The sequence below is a fragment of the Miscanthus floridulus genome, chromosome 19 (genome assembly GCF_019320115.1).
Source record: "Miscanthus floridulus cultivar M001 chromosome 19, ASM1932011v1, whole genome shotgun sequence".
Classification (NCBI taxonomy): Eukaryota; Viridiplantae; Streptophyta; class Magnoliopsida; order Poales; family Poaceae; genus Miscanthus; species Miscanthus floridulus.
Genome location: NC_089598.1, coordinates 66,194,222 through 66,220,764, shown reverse-complemented (window position 1 = coordinate 66,220,764; position 26,543 = coordinate 66,194,222). Strand labels below are relative to the sequence as shown.

At 47.5% G+C, this 26,543-nt stretch overlaps 1 protein-coding gene across 1 annotated transcript in view; it reads right to left on the bottom strand.

Moving 5' to 3' along the window:
* The window catches only part of LOC136527688 (protein SWEETIE-like), a 59,634-nt gene extending 36,073 nt beyond the window's left edge, over window positions 1–23,561 (bottom strand). The window contains 12 exon segments of the mRNA XM_066520483.1: window positions 3,932–4,057; window positions 8,377–8,445; window positions 16,268–16,348; window positions 16,427–16,516; window positions 16,965–17,069; window positions 17,381–17,445; window positions 18,886–18,973; window positions 19,041–19,130; window positions 19,227–19,463; window positions 20,245–20,351; window positions 22,143–22,350; window positions 23,100–23,561. Of these exon segments, the coding sequence (XP_066376580.1) occupies window positions 3,932–4,057; window positions 8,377–8,445; window positions 16,268–16,348; window positions 16,427–16,516; window positions 16,965–17,069; window positions 17,381–17,445; window positions 18,886–18,973; window positions 19,041–19,130; window positions 19,227–19,463; window positions 20,245–20,351; window positions 22,143–22,350; window positions 23,100–23,267 (1,434 nt within the window). The 5' untranslated portion in view covers window positions 23,268–23,561.
* Between the last annotated feature and the right edge of the window lie 2,982 nt (window positions 23,562–26,543).

Sequence of the window (26,543 nt, the reverse complement as noted above, 5' to 3'; positions counted from 1 at the left end):
CGTGGCGAAACCGGATGGCTCATGGAGGTTCTGCGTCGATTATCGAGCGTTGAACGCGCTCACCGTCAAGGATGCTTTCCCGATTCCCGTGGTGGAGGAGCTCCTGGATGAGCTTCACGGCGCCAAGTTCTTCACCAAGCTTGATCTGCGTTCGGGCTATCACCAAGTACGCATGAAGCCGGAGGACATCCACAAGACCGCGTTTCGCACGCACGACGGCCTATATGAATTCTTGGTGATGCCGTTCGGCCTGTGCAATGCGCCCGCAACGTTCCAGTCCCTGATGAACGACGTCCTGCGACCGTTCCTTCGCCGGTTTGTGCTCGTTTTCTTTGATGACATACTAATCTACAGTGCGTCGTGGGCGGATCACCTTCGACATCTTCGCGCGGTCTTGTCCGAACTTCGCAGCCAACACCTCTTCGTCAAGCGATCCAAGTGCGCCTTTGGTGTCACGTCGGTCTCCTACCTCGGCCACATCATCAAGGAGACCGGCGTGGCCATGGACCCGGACAAGGTGAAGGCCATCCACTGACTGGCCGGTGCCCAAGTCGGCCCGCGCGGTCCGCGGCTTCCTCGGCCTCGCGGGCTACTACCGGCGCTTCGTCCTCAACTACGGCGCCATCGCGGCTCCTCTGACGGCGCTGTTGAAGAAAGAAGGCTTCTCCTGGTCAGGGGAGGCAGCTGCGGCATTCGAGGCGCTGAAGGAGGCAGTGACGTCAGCACCGGTCCTCGCCCTTCCGGACTTCAGCAAGCCGTTCGTCGTCGAGTGTGATGCTTCGACGTACGGGTTCGGCGCCGTGCTCCTGCAAGAGAAACACCCGATCGCGTTCTTCAGCAGGCCGATCGCGCCACGCCACCGCTCTCTCGCCGCATATGAGCGGGAGTTGATCGGGCTCGTCCACGCCGTCCGCCATTGGCGCCCGTACCTGTGGGGCCGCCACTTCACCGTGCGTACTGATCACTACAGTCTCAAATTCTTGTTGGACCAGCGGCTCGCCACGATCCCTCAACATCATTGGGTCGGGAAGCTTCTCGGTTTCGACTTTGAGGTCGAATATAAGCCGGGCGCCCAGAACGTGGTCGCTGATGCCCTGTCTCGCCGTGACACGGAGGACAGCACGGGAGCGGTGCTCGCCCTGTCGGCGCCGAAATTCGACTTCATCGACAGGCTACGTCAAGCGCATGCTGCGGAACCCGGCGCTTGTGGCTCTCCGGGAGGAGATTCTTGCTGGCACCCGCGCCGCGCCGTGGGCTGTCCGCGACGGCATGGTGACCTACGCGGGGCGACTCTACATCGCGCCGTCGTCCCCGCTGCTCCTGGAGATTGTGGCTGCCATCCATGAGGACGGCCATGAGGGCGTCCAGCGCACGCTGCACCGGCTCCGGCGTGACTTTCACTTCCCGGGGATGCGTCAGCACGTCCAAGACTTCGTCCGCGCGTGCGGTACGTGCCAGCGGCTCAAGTCCGAGCACCTGCACCCGGCGGGGCTGCTCTTGCCGCTCCCGGTGCCGTCGTCAGTATGGTCCGACGTCGGACTGGACTTCGTAGAAGCCCTTCCGAAAGTCCGCGGGAAGTCCGTCATACTCACCGTGGTGGACAGGTTCAGCAAGTACTGTCACTTTATACCTCTTGCTCACCCATACACTGCAGAATCCGTCGCCAATGCGTTCTTCGCCGACATCGTTCGCCTCCACGGGATGCCGCAATCTATGGTGTCTGATCGCGACCCCGTCTTCACATCGACGTTTTGGCGCGAGCTCATGCGGCTCATGGGTTCAAAGCTGCACATGACCTCGGCGTTCCACCCGCAAGCAGATGGCCAAACTGAGGCCGCGAACAAGGTGATCACCATGTACCTGCGCTGCTTCACCGGCGACCGTCCCCGCCAATGGCTCCGGTGGCTTCCCTGGGCGGAGTTCATCTACAACTCGGCGTACCAGACGTCCCTCCGCTGACACTCCTTTCCGCATCGTCTATGGCCGGGATCCGCCGACCCTCCGCTCCTATGAAGCCGGGGAGACGCGTGTGGCGGCCGTCGCCAAAACTATGGCCGAGCGTGAGGAGTTTTTGCAGGACATCCGTTTCCGCCTGGAGCAGGCGCAGGCCATTCAGAAGCGTCACTACGACAAGCATCATCGGGAGGTGTCCTACGCTGTGGGCGATTGGGTATTGCTGCGCCTACGACACCGTCCCATCGCGTCGCTGGAATCGTCGACGGGCAAGCTGAAGCCCCGATTCTTCGGCCCCTATCAGGTGACTGAGGTGATCAACGCAGTCGCCGTCAGGGTGGCACTTCCGCCCCGAGCTCGACTTCATGACGTCTTTCACGTCGGGCTCTTGAAGAAGTGGCAGGGCGCGCCTCCGACCACTCCACCACCTCTCCCCGTCGTCCACAACGGCGCCACGGTGCCAGAACCGGAACATGTGGAGCGCTCCCGTCTCGCAAGAGGAGTGCGCCAGGTCCTCGTGCGCTGGAAGGGGGAGCCGCTGTCATCATCATCTTGGGAAGACTGGGACACTTTCCGCGAACGTTTTCCGGCGTTCCAGCTCGAGGACGAGCTGGTCCAGAAGGAGGGGAGAGATGTCATGTACGGTCGTACGTATACGCGGAGGCGACGTGCACGCGACGTCCGACGGGCCGCAGAGCGCGCCCGCGACCAGGCTACGCGCACGGACGACCATTCTCCTGGAACCGAAAGTGGCTAGAAGGACGGAGGAAGTTTAGAATATCCCTTAATTATAGGAGTTATTGTTTAATTATAGAAGTGTGGTTTCCTTTCCGTGTAAACAGCCGCATGGCTATATATTGGCTTATACTCTGAACCGTGGAAAGGGAGAAGGAAGATCATTACTCTAATTCTATCTCTCTCTCTCAGCTCTCAAGCCCGAGCCGCCTGTGAGGGGCATAACCTCCGCGATCGGAAGACACGGCACGAGACTACGAACTCCGTAGTCGAGGGCCAGCTACCCTAGATCACCAGGCCCTTGACAGCGGGTTTGGGCCATCGATGATTGGAGCGGTGGCACCGGCATCAGGTCGTCGAGAGCCCCATACACGGACGGAACGGGCACGAACCACACAAATGGCATGAACAGATGAGAGATGAGGTGAACAGGGGCAAAAACGTCATTCCAGGTCCTGTTATTTGGATGAAAAAAATAAAGGAGTGCTGGAATCTCGATTATGGCATTTTAGAGGGACTCCTTTCATAAGGGCATTGGAGCAAAGCCCACAACTTTGATGGCATTCGGGCGAAACCCACTTGCCATGAGAGCCAAATTCCAATTTTTTCACAGTAAAAGATCCTGTCTATCATTTCTGCATGTACTGCACACAGTTTTTTTTCCTTGAATATGCAGAAGACCTGCACATCATTGCATTAGGAAGAAAAATAAAAATACAATGGTAGTTCACATACACCCACCGCCACTACTGTACACAGCTTGGGTGGTACTTCTGTATGGACAGTACATATCGTGCACTGATTTTCCTATTCTGGAGACAACACACATGATTGTAAAGCACCATAAGAGATGCAGTTACTAAGAATTTTAACTCTTCTAGCTTCAACTGCAAAAGGTTGTTCTAGCGTCAGAGACGAAGCATAAGTTAGGCCAAAAGGAGCTATGTACCCTCCCAATTTCTTAAGAAAGCAAATAAAACCACTTGACAAAAAATATGTAAACAAAGAATGTTTAATTTCGTTTGATCCTCTCTGTAATTCTAGCCAAGCTCAGCCACTGACTAGCAGTGATTAACTTCGGCCATTTTAAGATCCATGAGTAATTTAATAAATTCTGCAAAATATATCCAATCATGTTGCACCTCGATATATCCCCAATATAAGCTTCAACACAGTAAAGATTTACCAAAGTAGACATTAGCCATGATAGGGATAGTCATGTCACTGATAGGAAGTAATATACCTTATCAAATGATACAGTCTCTCTAAGAGCTTGCAATGTTGTAAGACCATATGAAACTAAACCACCTACACAAGTAGGATCAACCTCTGCTAAAGCACGCAATGTTAAAGCTGCCTCCACACGGACCTATACATGGTCAAAAGTAGATATCAAGGTCATTCACCAGTTTCATACAACAAAATGATAACATAATTAAACATAGAATGTGACATGGAGCAAGTTTCATGTTTCCATTTCAAGAAATGAAATGCACGATGTGAGCAGCCTAGGGACATCAACATCAGGCTGCAATAAAATGATTACCAATGCATCCAACTGTCAAGTCATTAGCATGAAACAAACGGATAATAATGAAAGGCGAAGTAGCATGTTGTGGACTCCTTCTCGGGGAAAAAGTACCAGCGCAAGAAGGATCGGGCGTCCACTAGTAGCTAGGAGAGTTTGTTCAGAGTTTGTTTCAAGATTTTGTTTTGGATTGATTTGGTTAGCATTTTGTTAGCAAGTTTGTTACTTGTTAGGGTCTGTAAGACATAATCTGCTGCTCCCCAAATCTCTCTTTGCTGCAGATTAGATGGAGCTGGTCAGCCCTGGCTGTCCACTCACTGCTGCTGCTGTAGCAGTAAGGCAATAGGCCTTAGTTGTAGTGGCTTGCATCAGCCATGTAGTGTAGAGTATGGCTGAGCTAAGCCTTGTACCTTTACCTTAGAGTAGGTAGTTGGTATACTCACCATACCTTATTGTACCTGATAGAGGTACATGTAGTTGTATATATACTACACCCAAGTGCAATGCAAAATTCAGTTCAGCTGAAGCCAGTTTCAGAGCTGCAAAGCTGCTGCTCAGCTGTGTGTGTGCTGTGCTCAAGCCCTTTCTTCTACCTCTAGCCGTAGTGTGTGTGAGTGAGCTGGGTGAGCTGATTGCTCACCTGTGCAGGGAGTCAAGGGACCAACAGGGTCAGCTCTATATGTATAAGACAGACAGAACAATTGAGATTAAATAAACAAGGAACCAAAGAAACTCAGAGCCTCCAGAGGGAGGACAAGTTCAGTTTATCGTTGCCATTCCTATCTATTGCTACTCGCCAAACAAACGCTACAGGAAATAATGAAAGGCGAAGTAGCATGTTGTGGACGTCTTCTCGGGGAAGAAGTACCAGCGCAAGAAGGATCGGGCCTCCACTAGTAGCTAGGAGACTTTGTTCAGAGTTTGTTTCAAGATTTTGTTTTGGATTGATTTGGTTAGCATTTTGTTAGCAAGTTTGTTACTTGTTAGGGTCAGCTCTATATGTATAAGACAGACAGAACAATTGAGATTAAACAACAATAAACCAAAGAAATTCAGAGCCTCCAGAGGGAGGACAGGTTCAGTTTATCATTGCCATTCCCATCTATTGCTACTCGCCAATCCAGCCATATCAAGCATTCAGTTTGCCTCAGCACCCACTAAGATCAGGTGCACAGCAAGTGTTTCTGTGTAGGAACTGGGAAACAAAAGGTATCATGAAACGAGCTTTAAGACATATAAACTGTGATCTAGTGGGTGTTAAACTATGGGTTTTCTCTACAGGGAACAGGGTTGTAGAGTTGTACACTATGTAATGAAATCAGAATACCAAATGCAAGGGTTTATTTGTATAAGCTTGTCATCATCAGCAATTTATTGCTCCCACCAGTTGAAACAGGTGCCCTCCTAGTACATGGAGACATATATTTTAATTTGACCAGTAACTTCTTTATGGGTAGTTAGATGGCCGATAGAAAATGGCATGCCCAGATTTGTCTAAGACACTTAAATTATATTATATTTTTATCAGGTACAAATATATTATAATAGAAATAGGCCATCAGCGTAATATTTTTTAGCCCATGCATCTTCAACACAAGTACACGACACTTGTGGCTGAAGGGAGTATTAAGTATTTCATCGCCATTCAAAGAATAAAATGTATTGAATGTAGATTACAGCATGGCAATTAATCAAGTTTTTCATATTGCCTATGAAATTACTCCCTCCATTTTTGTACATTTCACAAGCTTCACCAAAATGCTGTTTCCAAATACTTTTCAAAGCACAGTTTTCAATACACATTTCCATATTTGCCCCTGCAGGCCTAGCCCAACCCAGCACCTTGAAAGATTAAGCCTAGTGTTCTTGATATTTTGGAGCTCCATGTTTAGGATAAGTAGTACTCCCTCCATCCCAAATTATAAGTCATTCCAAGAATCTTGGAGAGTCAAAGCATCTCAAGTTTGACCAAATTTATATGATATACGATAATAACATTTATGATACTAACTAAGTATCATTAGGTTCTTCATGTATATCTATTTGATGTCATAAATCTTTGTAATTCTTTATATAATTTCGGTCAAACTTGAGATGCTTTGACTCTCCAAGATTCTTGGAATGACTTATAATTTGGGATGGAGAGAGTAGTAGTTAGTGCCTATGTCATGGCATCTTATCTTTACTTTAGCATCTTATCTCTACTTTAGTTGTTGCAAGTTTGTTTTACTTCCTAGCTGTAAAAGCAGACCTCTGGTTCTATATATGAACCAAGAAGCAGCCATGGTTATGGTGGCTAAGTAATACAGAAAATTCCCAAATACCTGTGTTTTGCCAACAATTGGTACCAACCTCGACAGTGGCGCTACACACCACATGACAAGGCGGCGGGAGATCTTCTCCGACCTAGACTGCGGCGTGCGCGGCTGTCAAGTTTGGAGACACCTCCGCCGTAGAGATCCAAAGCGTCTGCAGCCTGCGCTATCTCGTACGCACCCGACCAGACTTGGCGTTCGCCGTCGGCTACGTCAGCCGATTCATGCAGCGGCCGACAGTGGAGCATCGGCAGGCCGTCAAAAGGATCCTATGCTACATCGCGGGTACGCTCGACTATGGTTTGCACTACCCAAGGTGTCCCGGCGCGGTGCATTTCATCGGCTACAGCGACAGCGACCACGATGATGACATCAACACGAGCAAGAGCACAAGTGGCTCTGTGTTCTTCCTTGGCAAATGCTTGATCAGCTGGCAATCGGTCAAGCAGCAGGTGGTGGCAATGTCCAACTGTGAAGCAGAGTACATCGCCACCACCTCCACCGCCACTCAAGCGCTCTGGCTGGCTCGGCTGCTGGGTGATCTACTTGGCAAAGACGCCAAGGCAGTCAAGCTCTGAGTGGACAGCAAGTCTGCCCCGTCTTCCATGAGCACAGCAAGCACATCAGGGTCAAGTACCATTTCACCAGGGGCTGCTTGGATGAAGGGAGTGCCAGGGCCAACTACATCAACACCCAGGATCAACTTGCGGACTTCCTAACCAAGTCACTTGGACGGATCAAGTTCCAGGAGCTTCGCGCCAGAATTGGGATGGTTCAAATCACTCCAAAGGCACCACACAAGGCTTAGGGGGAGAATTGAAAGATTTGATATTTTGGGGCTCCATGTTTAGGATAAGTAGTAGTAGTTAGTGCCTATGTCATGGCATATTATCTTTACTTTAGCATCTTATCTCTACTTAGTTGTTGCAAGTTTGTTTTACTTTCTAGCTGTAAAAGCAGACCTCTGGTTCTCTATATGAACAAGCAAGAAACTACACAGTAATCAAGATCAATAGAGAGACAAATAAGATAGTTGATAGCCTTGCTAAAAAGGCAAGACGATCAAGCCTCCCAAATTCATGTCTTTTTTCTTGCCAGGCACTTGCTCATCATCCAACTTGTAATATCAAGCATGTGCTAGAAAACAATGATTGGGGTAACAAGATCCCCATATCTGTAACATGTTTATGATACAATGAAGGTTTAACTTAAAAAAAAAACAGCAGCCATGGTTATGGTGGCTAAGTAATACAGAAAATTCCCAAATACCCTGTGTCTTTGCCAACACACCTCACCAACCAACATCATTGGAAAATTGACTTCCTAGTATTGGCGGTGGCATGTTTTTTTCTTGAACATGCCGGAGAGCTGCATATCCTTAAATTAAGAAGAAAAAAGTAGAGAAGCCGTTACAAAACACACACCAATACCCCCACCTCACTCAAACAACTAGATCGCCAATATTATTACATGACCACTTCCTAGTACTGTGGTGGCATGTTCTCAGCCAGGAAATTGAACTTCTCATCATGCACTGCCTATTATAGAATGTGTTTTATGTGCTGTAGAAAAGGGAGCAATTTGATCATAATGTTAAAAAAAATGCCTAGGTATGTGTACAAGTGTCAGTTATTCAATCAAATCAAACATGTTGTCAAAAAAATCAAATCCAACAAAAAATAAGGGAGTAAATGGTTAATTTAGCCTACCCCCTACAAGTAGAAAAGGCACAATTCAATAGTATATACCTATGATGCTTATTTAAACTGATATAGCATGTATTTGCTGAACAAGTATAATGATTCAACAGCATGTGCTATAACAGAAATTGTGTGCACAACATACATGAGCAGAAGAATGAGATAATGCTGCAACAACTGTGTTATCAAGTACATCCTTGAATTCAGCTGGAACCTGCAGGATAGTACAGACCATGTATTCATAGCATTAGTAAAAATGTTGACCAGAAAGAATTTGAACATTTCCAGAGTGAACATAATGTCAAGTGTAGTAATACATATACATATTCCATATAGTATATATACTTGTACATAGTTCTAGACTTCTAGTCCACAATGGCCCATATGGCCCAGGGCCCAGGGGAGAACAGAAAAAGAGAAAACAGATCCTACTCGAGCAGTTTGATAATTTTAACAAACTTGCTGAAACCAAGGAGGTTTCAGGCCTTGAGTGGTAACGAAGACAGGAATAGGAAACTGGGCTAGAGACGGTCTATCAAATGGAAGAGATCTATTGGCAACAAAGGGTTGGAAAGAACTGGATCATCAAAGGAGATTCTAACTCAGAATTCTTCCATCTTTATGCCAATGAACAAGGGTTGATAAGGGACCAGCAGGAGATAGTGGACCATGTGGTTTCCTTCTATAAAGATATTTTTGGCCCTAATAAACACTTCAACCTACACTTGGCGCAACCTTTTGACGAGACCACTCCTACCTTTCCCTACTAGAGAAAAGCTTTCTGACAGAACCTTTCAATTATGAAGAGGTGAAAGAGGCGGTCATGGATATGAAGAGGGACACAGCCCAAGGACCAAATGAGTTTGGCGTATCTTTCTTCCAACATTTCAGTGAGCTTGTTAAAGAGGATTTCATGAATATGTTCAGGGATTTTCATGGAGGCTCTCTAGACATTACCGTTCCAACTATTGAGTAATTACTTTGGTCCCTAAGGTCAAGGAGGCCAATTTGATTAAGCAGTATCGCCCATTTGTTTGTTGAATGTGCATTTCAAGATCTTTACCAAAGAAGACTAATAGGTTATCTAAGTGTGCTAGGGGGGTGATTGGACAACACCAAACCAGGTTCACTAAAGGCATAAACATCCTTGAAGGAGTGGTAGTGTTACATGAGGTTATTCACAAACTAAAATCAAACAGGAAACAATGTGTGATCCTGAACATTAACTAGAGAAAGCATACGACAAGGTAAGATGGACTTCCTAGTGATGGATAAGTCTGGCTGGTCTATTGTGGGGCTGTTGGAGGCTGTTGCACAAGGACAGCATCTAGTCTTTGTGGGGCTGTTGGCTGTTAGCATCTAGGACAGTGGCTGTTAGCATCTAGGACAGCATATTAGAGGACAGCATCTTAGAGTACAGCACCTTAGCATCTTAGACTAGCATCTTAGCATCTTAGACTAGCATCTTGGCATATGCTTGGCTGGCTAGCAGCCTATAAATATGTAACCCCAACCCCTCAGGTTGGCATGGCATTTGTGTGAGCTTGTGTGAGAAATAGACAAGAAAAATTGTCCCAACTCCTAGTGTCATCCTCTCTCGATGAGAGTAAGAATTCTCCTACTACCAAGAGTGAGAATTCAGCGACTAACAAGTGGTATCAGAGCCGTATTATCCTGTAGCCTGAGCATCTCTTGCTCATCTTCTCTCTCAGCCCCACAACAGCCCCAGCTGTTGGTAGCAGCAGCTCCTCCGGCCGCTCCTGTTCACTCCTCTCCCAGCTCATCTGAAGCAGCCCTCTCCCCACGCAGCAGCCCCCCGGTAGCGCGTCATGTCCGCAGGGCAGTCTCAGCGCTCGGTCGCCTCGAGCACGCGGCGTCGGCAGGAGGCCGAACTTGCCGCGGCAGAGGAACGCGAGCGAGCGGCGGCAGAGACCGCTGCGGCGGCGGCAAGGGCGTCGAGGCTAGCAGCGGCGGAGCTGGCAGCAGCCAGAGCAGAGGCGGAAGCAGCGGCGGCGGCGAATGCAGCGCGTGCGGCGGCGGCGGAGGTCGAGGCTCTGCGCGGCAAGCATCGGCAGCTCCATTTCCGCTGACGACACCGCCGACGCGGACCTCGAGCTGCTAGAGAGGGAGGCAGCGCGAGCGCGGGCGGCGCAGTGGGCAGCCGCGCACGTCCACGAGCGTGGCGGCAGCCCAGACAGGCGCGGACGCGCTGGGGGTGCTCCTGGAGGAGGCGCGCACGGCGGTGGCGCTCCTGGGGCAGCCGCGCACACCCACGAGCGCGGCGGCAGCCCAGACAGGCGCGGACGCGCCGGTGGCGCTCCTGAAGGAGGCGCGCACGGCGGCGGCGCTCCTGGAGGAGGCGCGCACGGCGGCGGCGCTCCTGGAGGTGGCGCGCACGGCAACGGTGGCGGACGGGTCGATGGAGAGCGCAGCCTTCACAGGCAGCGTGGCTCTCTCTCCGCGGATCGGTACCGACGGGTCGATGGAGAGCGCGGCCTTCACAGGCAGCGTGGCTCTCTCTCCCCGGATCGGTACCGTGGTTACCACGGGCTCCAGGCTGTTGTCAGGGACGTCGGTCCCGGCGGTGGGTGGCCTACCCTCACCAAGACCAACTACGTCGAGTGGGCTGCGGTGATGAGGGTAAAGCTCCAGGTGCGGCACATGTGGGAGGCAATCCGGTACGGCGACGTCGACTACGACCTAGATCGACGGGCGCTGGATGCTCTCATCGCTGCAGTCCCGCCCGAGATGCAGTTCTCGCTTACCAGCAAGCGGATTGCCAAGGAGGCTTGGGACGCCATCGCTGCGGCACGCATCGGCAGCGACCGCGCCCGCAAGTCCACACTGCAGGCACTTCGCAAGGAGTGGGAGAACCTGGCCTTCAAGCCAGGTGAGGACGTTGATGACTTTGCTCTCCGTCTCAACACTCTGTTGCAGAAGATGGTGCAGTTCGGCGACGACACTTACGGCGAGGAGAGAGCTGTCGAAAAGCTCTTCCGCTGTGTCCCCGAGAAGTACAAGCAGATGGCTCGCTCGATCGAGTCTCTGCTGGATCTCTCCACGATGTCGATCGAGGAGGCGATAGGTCGCCTCAAGGTCATCGACAGCGATGAGCCACAGTCCCTCTCGGGGCCCATCACCACTGGCGGGAAGCTCCTTCTCACTCGGGAGCAGTGGCTTGCCAGCCAAGGTGACCGGAGGAAGGGGGAGCCTTCTTCCGCGACAGGCAGCCGCAAGCGTGGCAAGCCACGCAAGGCGCGCAGAGACGCCCAGGCCGGGGCGCGAGGACGTGCCGAGGGTGATGCCCGCGGAGGCGCCCAGGGCGGCGCCGCCGGCAGGCACAAGCCGGCACGAGACGACGCCTGCCGCAACTGCGGCCAGCTTGGCCATTGGGCCAAGGACTGTCGACAGCCACGACGCGGCCAGGCCCACGTCGCACAGGCGGAGGAGGAGGAGCCGGCTCTGTTCATGGCACATGCCAGCATCGAGCTACCTCCAGCGGCACCGGCCGCAGCGGCTCTCCTCCACCTTGACGAGCCAAAAGCACACGCCCTCCTCGGCGACAGCTCCGGCAACAAGACTGACGGGTGGTGCCTCGACACCGGCGCCACCCATCACATGACCGGTCGACGGGAGTTCTTCACCGAGCTTGACTCTAGCGTCCGAGGCTCCGTCAAGTTTGGGGATGCCTCCGGCGTGGAGATAAGGGCGTCGGCTCCATCATCTTCACCGCCGTGTCTGGTGAGCACAGGCTGCTCACCGGAGTCTACTACATCCCCGCGTTGAGGAACTCCATCATCAGCTTGGGACAGCTGGATGAGAACGGTTCGCGCGTGGTGGTTGAGGACGGAGTCATGAGGATTTGGGATCGTCGTCGTCGCCTTCTTGCCAAGGTATCCAGAAGCGCAAATCGACTCTACGTCCTTAACGTGCAGGTGGAACAACCCCTCTATCTCGCTGCTCGTCGGGACGACGAGGCGTGGCAGTGGCACGAGCGTTTCGGGCACCTTCACTTTGAGGCCCTGAAGCGGCTCAGTGCCACGGAGATGGTGCGAGGCCTGCCGTGCCTCGACCATGTGGAGCAGCTCTGCGACGTCTGCGTGTTGACGAAGCAGAGGCGACTCCCCTTTCCCCAGCAGGCGAGCTTTCGAGCCAAGGAGAGGCTCGAGCTCGTGCACGGGGACTTGTGTGGCCCGGTGACACCGGCCACACCGGGAGGACGACGCTACTTCCTGCTGCTCGTCGACGACCTCTCCCGCTACATGTGGGTGATGGTCCTCGGTAGCAAGGGAGAGGCTGCGGACGCCATCAGACGCGCGCAGGCTGCTGCGGAGGCGGAGTGCGGCCGCAAGCTGCGCGTGCTGCGCACCGACAACGGCGGCGAATTCACGGCGGCTAAATTCGCGTCGTACTGCGCTGACGAGGGCATTCAGCGCCACTACTCCGCGCCGTACAGCCCGCAGCAGAACGGCGTCGTCGAGCGGCGCAGGTGGTGGTGACGGCCGTCTACATCCTCACCCGCTCGCCTACCAAGGCGCTCGACGGCAGGACGCCGTACGAGGCTTGGCATGGGCGCAAGCCGGCGGTCTCCCACTTGCGGGTCTTCGGCTGCCTCGCGTTCGCCAAGGAGCTTGGCCACATCAGCAAGCTCGACGACAGGAGCACTCCGGGAGTGTTCATCGGCTACGCGGAGGGCTCGAAGGCCTACCGCATCCTCGACCCGAAGACACAGCATGTGCGCAAGGCGCGCGACGTTGTGTTCGACGAAGGGCGAGGATCGGCGTGGGACAAGGCGGTGGACGATGGCTCGGCTCCGACGTACGACGACTTCACTGTCGAGTACGTCCACTTCGAGGGAGCTGGGGGAGTAGGCAGCTCTTCTTCGGCGAGCGCGTCTACCCCAGTCCCCGAGCCTCCACCGACCCCGGCGCCTGCTACTCCGACAGCTCCACGCTCTCCAGCCAGGACCTCGGCTGCGATGAGTTCTTCGCCGGCTTCACCACAGCCGGCAACGCCATGCACTCCAGCACCGACAGGCACCTCTCCGAGCACGTCTACTCCAACACCAGCTCGTGTCGAGCACAGCCCGGTTGAGCTCGCTACTCCGCTCTCTCACGACGAGGAGCGCATCGACGCGTACCACGACGGCGAGCCGTTGCGGTACCGTACGATGGAGAACCTTCTCGGCGACCAGTTGGTGCCGGGACTGGTGCCTCACGACCTGGAGGACCTGGAGGCGCAGTTGCACCTTGCATGTGACGACGGAGAGCCTCGATCGTTCGCAGAGGCCGAGAGACACGCGGCATGGCGCGCCGCGATGCAGTTGGAGATGGATGCGGTTGAGAAGAACCGCACCTGGGAGCTTGCTGACCTTCCTCGTGGCCACCGCGCGATCACCCTTAAGTGGGTGTACAAGCGGAAGAGGGATGAAGCCGGCGCCATCGTCAAGCACAAGGCTCGCTTGGTGGCACGAGGTTTCGTGCAGCAGGAGGGGGTCGACTTCGACGACGCCTTTGCTCCCGTGGCACGGATGGAGTCCGTGCGACTCCTCCTTGCGCTAGCTGCCCAGGAGGGCTGGCGTGTTCATCACATGGACGTCAAGTCGGCGTTCCTTAACGGCGACTTGAAGGAGGAGGTCTACGTGCACCAGCCGCCGGGATTTGCGATCCCCGGCAAGGAGGGCAAGGTGCTCCGCCTGCGCAAGGCCCTCTATGGCTTGCGGCAGGCACCGAGGGCGTGGAATGCCAAGTTGGATTCCACGCTAAAGGGGATGGGCTTCGAGCAAAGCCCGCACGAGGCGGCCATCTACCGACGGGGCAATGGAGGAAATGCCCTGCTGGTGGGTGTCTACGTCGACGACTTGGTGATCACCGGCACCAAGGATGCGGAGGTGGCGGCATTCAAGGAAGAGATGAAGGCCACCTTCCAGATGAGTGACCTGGGGCCTCTCTCCTTATACCTGGGAATCGAGGTGCACCAGGATGACTCCGGGATCACGCTTCGACAGACCGCCTACGCCAAGCGCGTCGTTGAGCTAGCTGGGCTCACCGACTGCAACCCAGCTCTCACTCCGATGGAGGAGAGGCTGAAGCTGAGCCGCGACAGCACGATGGAGGAGGTGGACGCTACACAGTACCGGCGCCTTGTGGGGAGCCTTCGCTACCTCGCCCACACACGGCCGGACTTGGCATTCTCCGTCGGCTACGTTAGTCGGTTCATGCAGCGACCGACGACGGAGCACCAGCAGGCTGTGAAGAGGATCATCCGCTATGTTGTGGGGACTCTCGACCACGGCCTCTACTACCCGAGGTGCCCTGGAGCGGCACACTTCGTCGGGTACAGCGACAGCGACCACGCCGGCGACATCGACACCAGCAAGAGCACGAGCGGGATCCTCTTCTTCCTCGGCAAGTGCCTCGTTAGCTGGCAGTCGGTCAAGCAGCAGGTGGTGGCCTCCACCGCTTCGACTCAGGCGCTCTGGCTCGCTCGACTGCTTGGTGATCTCCTCGGCAGAGACACTAGAGCGGTGGAGCTCAGGGTGGACAGCAAGTCCGCTCTGGCCGTGGCAAAGAACCCCGTTTTCCATGAACGGAGTAAGCACATCCGGGTGACGTACCACTTCATCCGAGGCTGTTTGGAGGACGGGAGCATCAATGCAAGCTACATCAACACCAAAGACCAGCTTGCAGACCTGCTCAACAAGCCCCTTGGGAGGATCAAGTTCCTTGAGCTCTGCTCGAGGACCGGGATGGTTCAACTTTCCCACAAGACGACGCACAAGACTTAGGGGGAGAATGATGGATAAGTCTAGCTGGTCTATTGTGGGGCTGTTGGAGGCTGTTGCACAAGGACAGCATCTAGTCTTTGTGGGGCTGTTGGCTGTTAGCATCTAGGACAGTGGCTGTTAGCATCTAGGACAGCATCTTAGAGGACAGCATCTTAGAGGACAGCACCTTAGCATCTTAGACTAGCATCTTAGCATCTTAGACTAGCATCTTAGACTAGCATCTTGGCATATGCTTGGCTGGCTTGCCTATAAATATGTAACCCCAACCCCTCAGGTTGGCATGGCATTTGTGTGAGCTTGTGTGAGAAATAGACAAGAAAAATTGCCCCAACTCCTAGTGTCATCCTCTCTCGATGAGAGTAAGAATTCTCCTACTACCAAGAGTGAGAATTCAGCGACTAACACCTAAAAGAGGTCATGAGGGGTAAAGGTTTCCCTGAAACTTGGATAAACATCATAATGGACACTGTTACGGGGGGTAAAGTCTGCATCAATGTTAATGGTAGCAGAAGCCCTTTTTTCAAAATCTTCAAAGGCCAAAGACATGCTGAACATCGTGAACGCATTCCACCTCTCTCCCCTCTGCTTTTCAACTTAGATGCTGATGCCCTCAGTGTGATGTTGGAGAAAGCTGTACCTCATGGACGCATAGTAGGCATTCTTCCAGGCCTTATCCAAGGGGGGATTTCTCATTCCCAATACGCTGATGATACATTCATGATGATAGATGGGAATTGCAGCTCTCAGAAATCTGAAACTTCTTTATTGTTTTGAGTGGAGACTGGTCTCAAAATAAACTTCCACAAGAGCGAAGTCTATGTTTTTTTATATACACAGGAGGATAAAGAGAATTGCAAACATGCTGAACTGTCTTCTAGGCAATCTCCCAATGAAATACCTTGGAATCCTATTCCTACTTCTTCAATATACTTCCAATGAGGCCCCAAAATGGATCATATATAGATCTAAGATTTGGTTTGGATTACTCAAGTAATTATTACTTAAACAAGTGTACAGTGTATTTGGAAGTAAGTAAGAATTATATCCGATCCTCCCTCCCTCCCAAAACCCACTGTGTGCATACAATGTTGGGACCCACCAATCAAGGTCCTCGACTTCAGCTGCCCATGTCACATTGCTACCCATTGTGCTCCTTACACACAGTAATTGGACAGGTTCTTTCTAATGGAGGTTGCAATAAACAGTGAAAACACCAAACAGAGTACTAGAGTTCTGTAACTGCAAATACCTCACCCACGCTTCTCAACAGGTAAGACAAAATGCGTAGTGTTGCCACTCTCATTGGAGCTGTGTAGTTCGAAGACTCCAGCTGTACCAGAACTGCATATGTAAAGTAGTAACCTCAAATATTTCTTAACAGTATATGACTAAAAGGAATCTGCCATACCTTTCTTCCCAGAAATACCAAAAATTCACGTTGCGTCGGCTCAGTCATCTGATCCGCGACACCAACTCGAAGAACATACAGAACACATGCCTAGCATTTACATAATGAGCAATCAGAAACCTCAAATTCTAAAAAATAATAAGACATACAACCACTGTGTACAACCCCATGTATGAATAAACATGTCTTTTGCCTTGGGCCACATAAGGTGCTAATGAGACCTATGATTGTTGGGTTCAGTGCAGTCATACACGAGTCATAAAAACCCTTTGAACGCATAGCACGATTCTTAACCTTATGGAATTGTCATGCCATAAAATTTCCTTCCTCGTTCAGATATATTTTCTCCTCAATAAACTAAATTTGCCTATCCAATACTAGTGCCAGAGGCGTTAAAGTGTTATTTCCACCATGCTCTTCTACTGATGAAAAATGTTGTTGCTCAGGTGACTTTGTGCATAATTCATTCAAAGTTTCAAAACAATAACAGGATAACAGTTCATGGATTAAGAAATCTTAGAGCAACAGAAGAGGATACCAGTGCATGTGGATCAGGGGAATCATTCCCTTGGAGAATTTCCATTGCTTGTATGGCATAGTTTTGAAGTTCGCTATCTGGGGTGCCATACTTCATATGAATCATCTGTGACAAAACCATTGTAAATAAAGGAGCAAAATGAAATGTGAATACATCATAAAAGCAAGCCAAACTAACTAATCTAGACAAATATCAAAAGTTCGAAACATAAAAGAGTTTATTATGCAATGAACAAAACCAGCACTTGGCTTGCATTTATACCATCAAATAGCTCACTTTGGGACCTTAACATGTCCCATGTTACTAATTAATTTGTTTTTTCAGACTTTTGCTCTTATTCTCTTTCATACTTCCAATATTAGCTCCTCTATTTCTTAATAAAACTTTTTTTGAAACAATTTCTTAAAAAAACTTACATGCAGAAAGAACACCCATGATAAAGCCAAACCAATCCGGAGTTTCTTTGCATTAGCTCCATTTGCTGCAATTAGAAATCAAGAAACAATAGGCTCAATGCATATAAGAACGGATATTTCATAGACATCGAAGCTAACTTGAGCAATGAAGGAACAGTCCCTATACAGAAGTTTGTAACATCATTCAAGGGGTAACATAACACATAGACTCTAAACATTAGAGAACACATAGAAGTAAGAGAAAACAAGGCCCAGGTTCCAATCTTCTCTAAGGCTGATGTTAACCTTCTACTTTCTTTCTTGAGAACCAAAGCTTCTTGTGGCGCAACAGTAGAGTAATGAACTCCAGGGATCAATGAAACCCCTGTAACTGGCGGTGTTCAAATCCAAGCTACTCTTGTTTAGGAAAAAAAATCAGGAGCATGTCTCTCCCTCTGGTTTAGTCTTGCTTGAGAATGGTGATTACATTAGTCAGTCTTATATCGAGGAACACTCCTAAGAAACACAGGTACAATCAATCTAAATAATAACCTATTAACTAACAAACAAATAAGAAACCAAATAACTAACTGATGTCATAGGAAAAAAAAATCTTATTATACAACAAATTGTCAACCTTTTTGTCCAATAAAAGGCAGTTCCAAAATTCTGAAATCAGTCCAACCAAAATTAGCCAAAGGACAGGGAAGGTTCCCATCAAAGAGGTCACAAGATCATGTGCCAAAACTGGACGTAAATGAGAATATATCAATGTAAGATAACCTATAATGCTTAAAATATTATTTGTTGGATTTAAATTTACTCCCTCCGCCCTGTAATATAGTGCATTCAAGCATTCAAAAATTGTACTCAAATACAAGGGATTTTAGAGGACAAGAGCTAGTAGCACAAATGGTTTGGTTGCTATTTTGACTAGAAGCAGCAAGGAAAGTGCAGATAGGAAGGTGCATATAATGGAAAAGTTGAAAAGAACAAATTAAAAGCAAGAGATTCATCATTTCTCAGTTTCCCAATAACACATGAAATTAATTCAAAATTTTCATTCATCGGTGATCCATATCCATATGTAAACCTACCTTTTTCATGGAACTACATTGACAATAACAGTCTGTAACTCTGGATAGCCAGCTAAAAGCATTACCCCAAATTATATTTATTATAAAGAAAATAATGTATGCACCTAATGCGGTTCATACTAACATTCATAACAAGATTGGAATATGGTAAACAGCAAACGAAAGGATCAATACCCATTTTTAGAGCTATATGACATTTGATGATAGACATCAAGTTAATATCTGATTTCAGACATACTCAAAAGATCAGTAAACATATAACTTCAGACATCTCCCTATCTCTCTTTCAAAATACTCTGACATTAGTTTCCTTTCTGAATAAAGGTTAAACTATAGAAAATTGCAGCATTTGAGTTGAGTTACAGGAGCAGCCATTCATGTAATTAGATGTATTGAACTATACACAAGGAGGACAGAATTTTGTTTCACCTTTGACAAATGGCACAATCAAATGCTTCTGTACACCATCTTCAATTTTCTTTGCAGAAGCAGTTTGTTTTTTCCCGCTTTTCTTCACCTATCAAATAAGCTGGTATCTAAATCGTAAATGGAAAATGGTTAAGAAAAATGTGAGAATTATATACCTGGGCATCTGGGTTCACTGAAAGAGCAAGTATGGCACCAAGTGCTTCGGCAAATGAATCTCTAACTGAAGATACACTATCTTCCAAACCCTGTGATAAAACGTCAATAAAAGGAACAGATTCAGCATATGCTTTTCAGCTAGCTAAGCCACATTAAACATGAGAAAGAAGGTAAATAAACAATACCTTCACACAATAAGACATGGAAGAATCGAATTCAGCCATCCCCAACGCAGGCCCACCAATATTAGCAAATGCCTTCAAGCACCGTGCTGCCGCTACTCTGACAATGAATGATTTATCACTTACACCTCCTCGCATGATGATACGGAAAGCCTCCTGATAAGCTGCAGCAGCAACACCACCACCAGAGCCTTCCAATGCATTCTCAAGCAAGAGAAGAGCATCTTGTCTCACAAAGTCCTGACAAATTTGTTTGAGAACACTGTCAGAATTCCTTTTAGGGTGTGATATACAGCACAACTCAAGCCAGCATAAATATACGATGTCTTGGTTTTTTGTTGTACTGCACAGGTAAGCTGCACTTGGTAAGGTTGTGTTTAGTAGCTTATATTGTGTTGCATGTAGACTATGTAGTCATCTCCATGTTCTAGTAGATATCTCATGTTCTGGTAGATGTGGGGAAGTGAGAAGATTTCATTTTTGTGTGGTCCATCAGCATGTCCAATTCTGCATTGCCTGATACGACCAAATCTTCCGTACGAGCTAATGTTGCACTGGACCTGCTTTGAGCAATGTGCAAGCCTGCATAAAAGCCACTGTATTGAACCAAACACGCATAAATTGCACTGCACACGCCGGGATATAGGCTAATGCATGCAACCAAGCATACCCTTATTGATAGAAAATGAATTGGACCCACGAAACACCAAAATGGAGAAGACATATGTCAACAAGCAATAGTTCAAGAGCATCAGAGATTCTTAGAGATTAGGGAAAAAAAAAGCATCTAACAAGAAATCGAAAGGTACACTATTGCAGCAATTTGCCGGCTTATAGTCATCATCGTTTCTTGATACTCAAATAAAGATTTTCCATATATCTAAACCAAAATGAAGTATTCCAAAATAAATTTTGAAAAAAAAAATACATACAAAGAATTGTGAATAGTTAGATTTACTAAAGAAGACACAAGAATGAGTAAATAAAGAACACTAACAGAATCACAGGGAAAGCATACAACCTCATGATACTTCATGAGTTTAGCTACAATGCTTGATGTCTCAATCAGCCCTGCAGTAATCTTGCGTCCAAATAAACGGTAAATTTCCCCCAGACATTGTGCCACACCTGTTTGGAAATTATCAAGTGCTGTTAAATTATTAGAAAAAGAAGAAATTATAAAAACAACTAAGCTAATCACTCTGATGCTGGACATAAGATTACGTTTATTGCAATTTTCATGAACATCTTTTGAGGACTTTTTACATGTTAGCAAAATTGGTTTGCTATAATTGGCTAGGGATTGTAAATGGTAACTATAAAAAGCTTATACCCCAGACTTGGTTCAGTCCAGGGCTTGCCAAAACCTTAACACGAGACAAAGGGAATTTATAAGTTCAAGTATCCTTAGGACTCTCATCTCATGTACCAGTCAAAACCCAATTCCATACTTAATAACCTTAAGCCTTGGCAGCTAAAAGCAATCAATTGAACACACTTTCTGTCTTCACATCTCTGATCCATTTTATCATTTCCTAATCTTTCACTCTGACAATAGCGAGTTGAGAGGAACCAAATGTGACCTCTGCCTCTGAGTTTGTCAATGCCTAATTCAAAAAAGAGTTATGAACTTACTAAGTCGGAAGTTATTTCCACAAGGACAGCTCAGGACAAGCACTGATCTCCACTGTTGAAGGTTCTCAATAAGGCCCGTACAATGAAGGGCCAAAGGGTACAACAAATTCATGCATATTTGTGTTAGGATTAATCTTGTCATATGGGCATATTAGTGTTAAACATGCTTGTATAGGCCTAGATGGCCCCTGGATAAGAGAGCTACATGAAGACAGTAGCTTTGAAGTTTGTAGTACTAACTAGTTGTTAGTTGAGTCATTGTAGCACGTCGGTCACTGTAGCAAACCGACTACAAGACTATAAAAGTGGCAGCACCCTTAAGGTTGTGTAACAGAAGTTGAAGCTATGTGAGCTAGATAGAAATGTAGTGTGTGGTCAAGTTAGTAGTAGGCCTTGGTTGTGAAGATCAAGCTATTGTGAAGCTTAGATGTGATAGTAGTAAGCAACTTAGCTTGTCAAGTTAGTAAGTTCTTGATTGTGAAGATCAAGTGAGTGCTTGGTTGTGAAGACCAAAGTAAGTTGTAACCTTTTTGAGTGAAGCTATAAGATTAGTGTAGTACAAACTTGTGTTACTAGCTACTTGTGTTATTGAAATTGAGAATCAAAGTGATTTTGTTTCCAACAATTTGTGTATTTCGAACTAAAGTTTGAAACTGTGAGCCTATTAAGGATAGCCTACTCCTGAAAATAAAGTGAAAATATTTGCATCATCTAAAGGCACACACAAAACTTATGTCTGATGTGTAAAGCAAGTTTTTTTTTTGTAACAAGCTCAGTTCTTTCCTTCATTCTTTGTTTTCATACATGATACATAATCTTTCTCAAACTTTAGCAGTAGTCCTACTACCAGAATACCACCCAGCTGTGCTACTTGGTCCCTACTGTGCTAATCATGTTTAGCAAGAGAAAGAGTTACTTTCAAAAGCAACAACTACCAATCAATTTTTCCCTTGTACTTCCCAACATATTTACTTCTCTGCTCATTCAATAAGCAAGTTGAGCTGAAGTGCTCACAGCTTCGAGGCATTCTGGAAGCTGTGGACTCATTAGCTGTACAAGCAAATATGTTGGGAAGTACATATTTACTTCCGCAATGGATTAAGCCTGGGTTGTCCATGACTGACTGACCACAACCTGATACATTGTAGGAGTGCATTGTTAATGCACATTTTGGAAGATCAGTTGATTGATCCAATACAATTTCACTTTGTCGTTAATATAATGCTGAATAGATGAATTCTAAACAGATGGTGAAATCTAGAAAGATAAATTTCAAATCCTAACCTGCACATGCAATGGCCTCCGCCCTTTTCACATCGACCAACCACCCCTGCAAGTTACTTGCCCTTGAGTATACCGATATCACATCGCCTTTCTCAATAATCCGGCCCATCGCTGATGACGCCAAGCGCCGAACTGGGCGCCGAGCCCCAAGGACGAGCAAGGATTGGAGAGCATCCTCACATTTCCTTTGCCAAAGTTGTATGGTCTCCTGCATAGCACCATGAAAACACACAATTCAACATCATTATTACTCAGTCTGTCATCCAATCATTTAGCATGCCTTTTTCCTCTGTTGTCCCCCTTCAACTACAGCTAAATGCAACCACATGAAGGGTGTGTTTCGTTTGAGGAATGAGGTGGTCCATCTTTTTCTCACTCCTCACTTTTTTTGTTTGGTTTGTGGAATGAATGGGTTGATCCATCACTACCTCATTCCTCACCTCACAAGCCAATAATAATTAGTATATGCGTGAGGAATGGGTTGATTCTATTAGAATATGAAACACTTAGAAGCTGAAACGATCAGCCATGTGTAACCTATATATACTTGTATTGATGAATGAAATGAATTGAGGCTTCCACTATTCCCATTATCGTGTTCTCACAGATTCCACCAAAGTTCATGGAATGAACTCATGATGCAACATCTCATATGATTCCACGAACCAAACACACCCACACACCCGAAGAGAGCAAGAGCAAGTTGTTAGACTGGATATCAATGCCTCTTAGTACAAAACTAGGAGCGACCAGCTAAATGCAACCGCATGAACAAAGCAAGTTGTTAGACTGGACATCACTACCGTTTCCATTTCGATAAGATCACGGCAGAGCAAGACTATAACCATGGGGAGGGAACCCGCACAGAGACAATGACAACAGCAGACGTGCAGCGGTGCAGGCGCGCGCATTGCCCTAACAGGAGAGATCTGCGCTCCAGGAGGCAGTGAGGCGGACCTTGGGGGCCTCGTCGATGGCGGAGGAGAGCTCGGAGAGGAGGTCGAAGCAGAGCAGCGCGTCGGGGGTCTTCTGCCGGGCCGATGCCACCACGGACTCCAGCTGGGCCACCAGCGCGCCGAACCGCGACAGCGGTATGGGCTCCCCGCCGCCGACGCCCTTCGCCATGGGAGGGCAGGGGTGGGAGCGGGAACGCGTCACGGGTGCTCAGGTGTGTCGTCTTGTTCAACCGAGATCTGGGACTTGCGGTGTAGTAGAGCAGGTTACGCTGGACTCTGGCTTCACCGTACGCACTGTAGAGCTCTCTGATAGTGGATGGAATTTGGAGGCAGCGCTGACACGATCCCTAGTTCCATAGAAATGTACGCACGAGGCTCCGATCAAAGCCGGCGCGGGATCGAGATCGGCTCCTCCCCTTCCCCTGTCTCGTCGTGCCTACGAGTTGGGGAAGGAAGTGAAGAGGACGCCAACAGCTAGGCCCGACTCGGCAGGGACTCAAGGGAAAGGGGGCTGGGCTGCCGCTGGCTTGACAACTGGGCCCCTGGGAAAGCAGAGAGCGGACCAGAATTGAGAATTGGAGAAGAACTAAAGGGAAATGATTCTTTTCTTTTTTTGAAATAGAGAACACAATAAAAACTTTCCCTTTAATTGAAAACCATAGAAGAAACATTAAGGGCCATTTGGATCCTTCGTTTTAGAGAAATTGAAATCTGTATAATGGATTAGGCTATTTAGCTTGAAATTTAACATTCCATAACATTCTCAAACTCGCAAATAAGCCTATCTCAAATTCATAAAGTGGGAGATAGAAATGGATTTTATAGATCACTATACTATAATTATATTCTCCAACTTATAGCACACCCTTCAACTCACTTCCTTACAATAGAAATGTAACATATAAGTATATTCCTTGTATGTCTAACAATAAATATACAAATATATTCCATATATAACTATATTAGCTTAATTAATCTATGCATAAATTGTAATTATTAGAATGAATTCAGTTTCAAGGATCCAAACAGGACGATTGCCAAATACAGAAAAATTCACACAAGATAAACTCAACATATAACCTAAATGCAACAAACACACTTCCATTAACTTGAATATTTTTATAAACCACATTTCCACTCTTTAAATTTGTAACAAACTAAATAATCTTGATTATATTTAGAAAATAATGAAATTTATTTATTTTATTTATTGTTTTCTAGTTATTTTGGAGTGTGAGCTTGTTCCATATGGATTGACTACCCTTCATTCATCTCCAAGCCTTACTCACAACTTTGATGTGGACTTAAACTAACTTAATCATCACTTAGCAAAAGGTTAGTCCATTCGTTGTCACTCAATTACCAAAATCAAACATAGAGCATCGCATGTGCATTTCATACCTAACTAGACGTGATTAGTGCATATAGATGACCGAGTCGACTTTAGAGTTTCTCTCTCAATAATCCGGTAATCTATTCTAAATCCGATCACACACTCTATTACGTCTTGACCGGCAAAAAAACCATGTTTATACCTTTGCCTTCATAACTTGGATTTTTTTCTCTTTCTTAATTATTTTCAAAGTGAGCGCTTGCTCCATTTCGATTGATCACCCTTCATCTATTTTCAAGCCTTGCTCTCCATCTTGGTGTGGACCTAACCTAGCTTAATCAAACACTTAGCCAAAGATTAGTCCACTAGTTGTCTCAATTACCAAGACAAAACATAGGGCTTTCATTCGCCGATCCATCAAGTAACTTGCAAGAGCAGCTTTGTATGTTAGTAGTGTTCTTCTCCACCAGCTTGCAAAGTTCCTCTGTGAATTGATTAATTATTGTAGGATTGATGATGTTGTTAGGATTCAATGGATCCGTGGGATCACCCTCCTCGTTGTCGTTAAACATGTTGATAATAGATTGATATTCTTTCCCAGCAGAGTTGTTAAAAGTGTGTTGATGCCGAATCGGATCACACACCAGCTAAAGGGTAGTATGCCCTAAGTTACACATGGCCTATCATGCAGCGAGTAAATACCAAGATCAGCAAGACTGACCAATCGGTCGGTAGAGCCGATTTGAAGCCTGTTTTTCACCTGAAAAGCTCGAGAACACCTCCTAGGAAGACTCATTGAGGAGATGCACATCGAGGTTGTCCTAAGATCGGCAAGGCCACCTAGAACGCCTCTAAATCTCCTTAGGAAATGCGTCAAACAGTAGGGGTTGGAAAAGTTAGGTAAAATGGTAGTAGATTGTTTTTTTTTTGACGATTTGATGTTGGATTTCTCAATCAGTCATGACCCTCCGATATATATAGAGGGGTTAGTCTTATCCTAGTAGGAAAACATATCCAAGACGTATTTTGCAAGTTTCCCACGTCAAAACACGAGCCGAGATCGAGTTGGGCTTGAACCGGCCTCTGACTGGAAAAACGACTTAGCCGAATCTTGAAACCAGCTAACCTCGGGGCTAGGAAGGTCTGCCAAATAGGCTACAGAGAACCTAGCCTAGCCGGTTTGGGAATTCGGCTAGACCCGTTTTGGCACATCGGGTCCAAAACATTCTTTCTTTGCTTAGGCTTCAAACACGATAATCCATTGTTTTTTATCGCCTTGATGCCTAAAATCTCGTGATAAAGTAGATTTTTTTTCTACCAACATGGTGTATGTGCGTGTCAACATATTAAATGCCCATAACTGTATGAGCAACATAGATGATATTTAGTATTCCTTCCATACTGGTAATTCAAATCATTTTAGACAGCGACACGGTCTCCAAAACATAACTTTGATTTCTTATTTTTATAAAAATATTTATCGGAAAATGATATATGTATATTTTTATGAAAGTACTTTTCAAGATAAATCTATTCATATGGTTTTTACATTTCTAAACACAACAACTTAAAAGTTATTTATGATTTATATTTTTTTATATTTGACTCAAGTATTATCCAAAATAACTTAAATTACCGGTACAGAGTGAGTACTTCTGTATATCCTCTAGCTTGCCATATAATAATTGGAGGCGGATATAGTGTGACCTGTAGTGCATACTTGAAGCGCGTGACCCCAGCTCCGCGCGTGAGACCAAACCCATGCGGGGACCAGCGCTCAGCAGGCTAGTGCGGCAGTGCATATGCCCCAACAAAGCCTGTGCGGCTGTGCCCCGACCGAGAAGCCTGTTGCCGCCGTTGCCTGCGTGTGGTTAGCACGCAAACTAAGAAAACAAAATACTACTATGTATTTTCTTTAAATTGCTATAGATTTTAAATGGTGCATTTGTTTTTAATTCTGTCTGTACCGATGTGTTCTACGTGACGAGATGAACAAAGTAACACCCCATTGTCGGATATCAGTATTAGGGATACCTGGAAGAAGGAAGCTGCAGGCCACGAACGCTAACTTGCCTGAATGGTGAAGAGCGTATTTTGGTTTCGCCCGACCCC